The sequence below is a fragment of the Echinops telfairi genome, unplaced genomic scaffold (genome assembly GCF_000313985.2).
Source record: "Echinops telfairi isolate 266 unplaced genomic scaffold, ASM31398v2 ScPeMD7_7421;HRSCAF=8459, whole genome shotgun sequence".
In the NCBI taxonomy this organism is placed as follows: Eukaryota; Metazoa; Chordata; class Mammalia; order Afrosoricida; family Tenrecidae; genus Echinops; species Echinops telfairi.
The window spans coordinates 17576837-17585194 of NW_022111321.1; the positions used below are offsets into that span (position 1 = coordinate 17576837).

Below are 8358 nucleotides of genomic sequence, written 5' to 3' on the forward strand. Positions count from 1 at the left end.
GTAGTTATAATCTATCATAAGACACAAAATTTAATTTTAGAAAACTTTTCTTTAGGAAATTTACTTTATTTTAAAAAGTATGTAATACGTCCTACAATACAAAAATCCCAGGTATATTAAACTTAGAAACAACATAATACGAAATATAAATATTCATTTTTTGGCCTAATGCATTTTCTCGTCTTTTCCCAGGTGTGCATTTCGAGTAAACAATTTGATTCATACTTACAGTAAAAGCAATTAAAATATTATAGAAACATATAAAGCAAATATTAAAAATCCCTCAATCTTTACCCCTTCCCAGATATTTGTAAATATTTTTCCTGACATTTACCCACATGGATACTTTTTTTCTTTCTTTTTTTAACATAATGGTTTCTCAATATACATGTGGTTGTGTAAACTGATATTTTCACTGAACACTATCATGGAACTCTTTCATCATAACACATTGACGGCTTCTTCAGTCTTTATTTTTGTATTCTATGTTCATCAGCTGAAAGTAAACAGCAAATTAGTTCCCAATCAATCATTCAAACATGAATTATTCTATGACACTGGCTGCAAGCCCCCAAGAACAGCGTCTTCCCCGTCCGCCCATTCCCCTTGTCCCTCCCGGCCTTCTCATCTCTGGTCTAACATCCTTGAGGGAGTGTTCGAAGGAGCACATCATCCAGGTGTTATTGTTTATTTCACTGGGCTGCCTATCATTTGGCCAAGAGGTAGCCTCCAGGAGAATAGTAATTCAAGATAGACGTTGTCTTGGGAACAGTCAGGGGTTTCTCCAGGCTCTTTCAGATCAGTAAGCCCTTTATTTCTTTCTGTATTTGCAATGTGTTCTACCTTTTGCTCATTCCAACCTGGGCCTTCCATCGTGGTCCCAGTCAGCCTGAATAGTAGTGGTAGATGGGCACCATCTAGTTCTTGTCTCAGGTTAGAGGAGGTTGTGACTTGTAGCCTATTATTCCTTGTTTCCTCGAGTCTTTGGTTTTCTTCCTCTTGTTTCAGGTGGGAAGAGATCAGTATTTGCTTCTTCTTTTTTTTTTTTTTAAATCAATTTATTGGGGCTCATACAATTCATCACACTACATAGATCAATTGTGTAAAGCACATCTATACATTTGTTGCCCTCATCATTCCCAAAATTCGCTAGCCTCTAATTTTCCAGTATTTGCTTCTTAAGTGGCCACGTACTATCTCTTAAGACCCCAGATGCTAAGCCGTAGAGCACTATTTTCATAGATGTCCTCTCAGATTAGGGTGCTTAGCCTTCAGTCTTGAGATCTAAGTAGTTTCTAAAACTGTGCCCCCTACGTGCTCTAGTATGTATATGAATAAACACACAGCATTTGAAAATATGTAGAAATAGCCTCAACCATACCTGTATAGGTATGCAGGCATACTCCCATTTAACCTATGTACTACTCCCTAGCTGTTTTTCTGTTTTTACTAAACCAAATCGAGGCCAATAATGCAGGAATATAAACCGATTCTTTTTAAGGGCTATTACTGAGTTGGTAATTAAGACACTGTCTAAGATAAAGAGTGCTCTCTCCCTACAGGATGAAGCGCTTCAGGGACTCATTTATTTCTCAAACATATCCTTCCTGTTCCAGTCCCAGGAGTGGCCTGAATTGGCTCCACTTGCTTCCAATCGGTATATCTGACAGCAGGTAAATACAGAGATATCGATATATCTGACAGTAGGTAAATACAGAGAAAACTCTGAAATGTTTCTTTAAAAATGCAAGTAGCCAACAGGCTAAAGGGCTGAAGGGCAGGGAAGTATGAGTGAGGCAGTCTTTCTTTTCATAATTCCAATTTTGACAAGCCTCAAACTCTATGTACAATATATGTTGAGACATGGATTCCTTAAGAGCTCAGTCCAGCTCCTAGCCCTTTGTTTTATATTTATTCACCTGTGGCTTTGAACAACTGGTGGATATTAAAGTTTGCCTTGTTTTCTTGGCTTTGATCACATTGATCTAACATTGTTCTTTAGCTTTTGCCTAGTTAAAACATTTTATGTTCATATTTATCTTCAAAAAGAATAGATCCGGCTACTTTTAAAATGGTTACATTATTTCACCGTGTGTACTGAATTGCTGGGCTACGAGTCCTCCATTTTGCCCTGCTCCTTACACGGCAGAATAGATCTCTGAAGTCCTTCCTTAGCAAGGAGCACGGCTGGAATAGAGGAGGCGGTGAAGTGAGGCGTGGGTGCTTGGCTCTGCTCTCAGCTTATTGGTGAATCCCAAAAGGCACCTTTACTAAAGCTATAGCCATGCTTTTTTCAGAGATCCTGTTCAAAGGCACAAAGGCATAAAGCTCCCTAAAAAGCTAGTTTACTTCTGGGTATTCAGTTAATAAATGATGACTGGTATCCACAGGATACTTCCTATCTACTTTAATAGCTGTGTTCTTCATAATGGATGCACAAGGCAGACAGATTGGGAATTACTATGTTAAAGTGTGAATTTTGTCTGACACTTTGGTGCAATTTAGTTAAAAATATATGAGCAGTGCTTATAAAAATATCTTCTTCACAGTTTCCTTGCTAATTAATAACATTTATCCTCATTATCTTTGAAGATTCTTATTAGACCCACCCAAAAGAAGCTAATACCATAGAATGTCAAAAAGCTGACAGTAAGAGGAGAAACTATGTAGTGAAGCAATTTTTTAAATTATACAAACATATTCTCTAGTAGTTGGAAGTTCAAGAGGGAAAATAAACAGGGACTAGAAATAACCCTACAAGTACAAGGGGAGGGGGAGGGGCTTCAAAAAGCTTGTGGGAAAATTCCATTCTCTTTCAGTTTGTATGATATAATTCGCTTCATAGGTGATTAATATTTTGTCAAGCCTTTGTATTTTCTATGAGCCTCCAAATTATCTTTTTAAAGAGGCTGGGGCATCGAAGATGGCAGCTCTTATACAAAAGACTATCCAGAAATTTTCATAATACGTGCTCTACGGTCTGTGTATCCAGCTTAGATAAAGTCAACATGAGAACGAATTTGCTGGGTAAAGGTGTCTGTACTGTCCTCACACCTCAGATTCTGTCCAGCTGTCTGGAGTGAAGATTCCCAGGAGTGTGAACTGGGGCTGACTTAAAGTTCTTCCCTTGCAGGCTTCTTCCTGAAACACTGGCAGATGGACGTGCTCTCGTCAGGCTGAGGAACACGTTCCATTCCATCGCGTATTTCGGGTTTACTGGACTGGAGCGCAGCATATTTCTGAAATATGTGTTTGAAGGCAATAGGAATGTTAGTCCACACGTCTTCCCATTGAATCCTTCCCGCCCCAATGTCTACTCTCATGGCATGATTTCTATGCCCCATGCATTGTCAGACCCAAAGCTGAGCTCTGATTACTACAAACAATGAGTACGAGAAGCAAATGTTCTGGAATTGATTGTGGTGAGGACTGCACAAATCTTAATATGATTGGATGATTAAATTGTATGATATGAGATGTACATACCAATGAAACTGACAAAGATATATTTTAGAATTCATTATCATAATATTTTATCATCTCATGAAGAATTGCAATCCATCATTTTGTTTCTATGTAGGAAGGCTCAACAAAGGAGATGTCAAGTTGCAGCGCAGTGAATTATTTGACATGGCCCTTCCCACTATTGCCTTTATATCTCCCACCAAATGCCTGGGTCCTATGAGGAGGTAGAGGCATGTCTGCATTCTGCCTCTGCCTCACACGAGTTGGCTTTGGGCTGCTAAGTTGTATTCTCCCCCCTGGTGCGGTTTGGAGGTCTGATGCCATCCCGGGCCATCTCACTTCAGGAGTGAGATTTGTTGCAATGGCTCTATATTCATGGGGCCGTGGAACTTTAAGAGAAAGGAAAGTAAATGAGAAATGAACATTTGGATTCCTTGGTTGTTATTACCTGTAGTGGCTGAAAGGAAGGTTAAGAGACATTTTGGGGTCGCACCTAGGGAAATGGGAGATTCAGGGCATAAACTCGACCCAGATAAGCCAGATGACAGATAAGGAGCAAAGATCTATTGTTTTTTCCTAGCCAGAGCCCCAAGGGTCATATGCTTATGAATACGAAGATATTTCAGGTGAAGAAGAGAAACTGGAATGCCTTAACAAGGATTATGTATTTATCTCAATAGACTATGGATATTAAACATTTTTCTACCTAGTGTTGTGAAACAGACCTACATGTATGAATCCTGGGTATTCTAAAGACTGTTCAACCTACTGTGCCTTCAGTCAATACTTGGCTCATTATACTAAAAAAGGAACTAGGAGTTGCAAGAAAACACAATGCTCATCCAGAAGAACCCCCTTCCCGGACTTGAAATTAACAGGAGCTGGCTCGCTAGTATGCTCGCTCATGGTAACCACCTGGTTTCATTCAATGGACAGATGTGGGGGAGATGCAGCAATGAGACTAGCTTTGTTTGAACATGGTCCATTGGTACCCAGTGACATAGCCCATGCAAGCTAGGATTGAGAGGGAGAAAGAGCTAACTGGTCTGAAGTACAGGGAGGTGTGTAGACTCCTAAGTTTATGGATGATTTCCATTGATCTACATTGGATGGCTAGGCTTTAATTGTGATAGTTAGGTTTTTTTGTGCCAACATGGCACCTGTAAGATGATATGAGTGGAGGAGTTTAGCCTGTCAATCAGGTCAAAGCTTGATGACCACCTTTGGAGGTACAACCGAGATAAATGGCTCTCTGGAGGCTGACCCCTCTCTCTCTACCTTCACTTTCCTGCTGGCGAGCCACTGAGACCTGGCAGAGCCCTGTGATGCTGCTACCACCGTTGGATCACAAGACTTCACCCACCAGCCTGTGATGTTCCTTCATTCTGCATCATTGCATGTGGCTGTGTGAGTCTGAAGAGGGACTTATGAACTTGAGTTGGACTGGGCTAGGATGTTTTCCTGATATATAACCGAGAGTTAGTTTATTGTGCCAGCCTGGCCGATAAACACACGTGGGATTAATGGAAGGGCGGAGAGATAAATGGCTCAGCAAGCCTCGCCTTTCTTGTCTCTCGCTCTTTGATCACCGGACCAGTGTGCGGCTGCCTGCCTTGTTTGTTCTGTGCCTCAGTTCGCAAGCTACACTCCCTGTGGGCCACCTAACCTCTAGACTGTGTTGCTGTAATTTGAGGTCCCTTTAAGACCTACCTCACCACACAATTGGAGTTTACATCTCTGGAGCTGGGGACTGACTGTCGGTGACCTGGCTGACTGTTGGTGACCTGCCTTGCTGGTTGGCTGCCAGATTCAGAGAATCTGAATCTCTCTACAGAGGACTACCTGGAGGCCCTCAAGACTTGAAGGACTGCCAGTGTCTCACAACTGTCTAACACGTTTGAATTATACTGAGCCATTTGTACTGTTTTATAATTTAGCTGTTTATTTCTTGTGTATTATATCTATCTATCTGTATAACTGCTTTATAATTTAACTGTTTATTTCTTGTGTTATCTATCTTTATAAATAAATATATATATAATTATTAGCAATCTGGTTTTGTCTCTCTAGAGAACCCTGTCTAACACAATAATATGAAGCTTTTTCTTACACATATACGAGTGTCACTAGATTTGTTTCTCGAGTCAAACTGGCCTAACACTAATGGAAAGGAGAGAATGATGTCTGACATAATGAGCTGGGGTAAACTGCTGCAATTTGATGGCTTGCTCGGTACTGCACTTTGTTTATACCTGCATATACTTACAAAGTTCCAAGTGGAACAGAAGAGTCTTCAGATCAAGGAACCTACTTGTCTCCTCAAAGTACTGATTTGACAGGGTTGGCCAGTTTAGAATATGGCTATCTCAACAAGGAGAGGTAAAAGCATGACATGATTAATTTACACACTTTCATGAATATGCTTACTCTCGAAATGAGTGTGACAAGGGAGAATCCTCACTGTATAGTTTCCTCTTTTCCTGATGGGTCTGGGACAGATGGTGGGGTGAAGTTAATCCTTTAATGATAAAGGTGGCTAGAAAACCCAGGGGTGGCCTGTAGTGCAGCAAATTCGTTTCTAGCCATAGTCTTTGTAATGCCCACCACATGAATGGGTAGGACTATCCAAATATGAGCTGCTGTGGTCTCTCGAAGCAATTGGAAAGCTTGTTGATAATATAATTAAGGTACATGGCACTCTTATGAGAGTTGGACCATGACAATAAGGTGTATGGAACACCAATGTAGAAATTGGTCAGTTTTGCCAGCATAGTAGGCTTAAATGAGCCATCCTAGAAGCAGAAAGGGTGAAAAGAGGCAGTCCTGATCAAAGAATTGTGTCCTGAGTGTTCATAAACCTGGGCTGTAAACTGTTCCTTCCTGAGTAAACTCCACAATCGTATTGTCAGTCAGATTTGTGTGTCACCCCAAGAAATTAGCAAATCGAGAAGAGAATGTTGTGGGAGAGACAGCTGGTATCAGAATTGGTGAAAAAAGGCGGGAGGATGGAGGAATATATGACGTCTGCCTCGCAGGAATTTCCTTTCCTTGGACTATTGCCTTTCACTCATGTTTCCTTGCGAGATGTTAGAGAAAGTCAGCGTGGGGCCCACACAATTTTTACACAAGTGTCTCCACATGGAACAGACAGCTTGTTAGCTGCGTTGTCTCGGTTCCCAGGCCACAAGAACTCTAAGTACAATCGAATCCGACTGTTGTGATCAGAGTCTTCATTGGCTGCTTTCCAGAAGTAGACCAAACCTTTATTCCTAGTTTGTCTTAGTCTGGAAGCTCTGCTGTAACTTTCTCAACACCACACGAGAAACAAGTAAGCCTCTGCTGAAAGACAAGTGGCTGGGAATCAGAGGTGAGCGGTCAGAATGGAGAGGGAGAAGTGGATCACTGAACCACAGTGCCTCTGAGGAGATTCCTACCTGTCAGCATTTATCCTTTCTTTGATAATGATTATTTAACTTTGTTGAATAATCAAAGTGACAAACCAAAATAACAGGCATTTCAAAATGAAGCGGGTGTCCTCATGTCCCTGCACTCTGGCCACTAGATGAAATAGTCTTATAATTTGGATATTTCAGTCTGTGGTTCTGTGTACATTTAACTGTTCATTCCTGATATTAGGTCTACCCCAACAAAATGCCAACATGAACACATGAGTCTAATTTATGTTTCAGATGGAGAACTCTGATCATTAAAAGTAAAGCTAGACCAGAGGAGGGGGTAGACCCCTTTAAGGGCAGAGCTGATTCTAGGAAAATGCTAACATTGATTATTTTTCTTTGTTTTGTTTTAAATGAGAACCGTGTTCATGAGCATCTGAGGACAAACTTTCCCTATAGAAAATTTAATTAATTTTTTCTTCCTGGATGATATTATACTGATAAATACAAGGCAGTCAGTTACCCAAAGAATCAAGCCTCAGATTCTGAATAAACACTTGCACTTCAGAACTCAGCCAAACCTAAGGTGTTAGAATTACATGTACTTTAAATATTTTTCCATAAGTTTGCTTTATAGAGCACACTAAATATTTGATTTCCACTCTGACTTTTTGAAAAGATTCCGCGCTGTGGTAGGATCTTGGCAATAAGGAGAACAAGACTGACCATTTTGAGTGGAATTAGACGCTCAATGATGTCTTACTTGGGTAGGACTTTGTGCATGAGGGAAAAAAAGCTCTCTGAGGTGCAGATAATACCTAAACTAGGAACTGCCCTTCACCCAAAATCATTTAAAAGATAACAAGGACCAGATGGGAGGAGTTTCTCATCTATATCAGCAGGGGCTCTAATAATGGTTTTCGTGAAACTGAATGGAGCTCAAAATACGGTGGCCACAGCGGAAGTTAGCAGCTTCCTAGCTTTCAGCTAAGCAAGAGCTCCATGGACCGGCCCCTCAAGAAGCGCAGCAGTCCGGCCACGCACAAGGCCTGAGGAAGTTTGGCCGGCAGGATCCACACTCAGCACTGACCTGCAGCACGCTGTAATAGTAGCAGTAAAGTCTGTGCGGCTGCAGCAGCTCCCTAGCAGTCAACTGCCCTTCCTTTGCTATCTTCTTGGCTTCTTCATCATTTTCCTGAAAGGTTTAAAAAGAAACGAAAATTACTCCTGAGTCGCACAAAGAAAGCTAGGAGTGTGGAAAGAGCGTGGCAGACAAGGAATATAATGAAATATAACTTAAAGGTGAGGCTACAGGTATTGGTTTGAAGTTCTATGAAGATACAACTTTATAAACTAAAAACAAAGATTGAGCCTATAGAAATGGACACAGGGCTTTCCTAGCGCTCTTATCTACAGCTCGTTATCTCTGCCCCATCCTCGTAGTCTTTGCTTGCTATTAAAATGCAAACTAGAATGGATTGAATCAGGTCTCATGTTC

General features: G+C 41.0%; 1 protein-coding gene across 1 annotated transcript in view; it reads right to left on the reverse strand.

Annotated features, from left to right (window-relative positions):
* Positions 1-1094: 1094 nt before the first annotated feature.
* Positions 1095-8358, reverse strand: part of POGLUT3 (protein O-glucosyltransferase 3) — a 32242-nt gene continuing 24978 nt past the window's right edge. Inside the window, exons 5-6 of the mRNA XM_030887688.2 lie at positions 7951-8055; positions 1095-3239 (exon numbers count right to left, since the gene is read on the reverse strand). Coding sequence (XP_030743548.1) covers positions 3114-3239; positions 7951-8055 — 231 coding nt within the window. The 3' untranslated portion in view covers positions 1095-3113. The remainder of the gene's footprint in view (positions 3240-7950; positions 8056-8358) is intronic.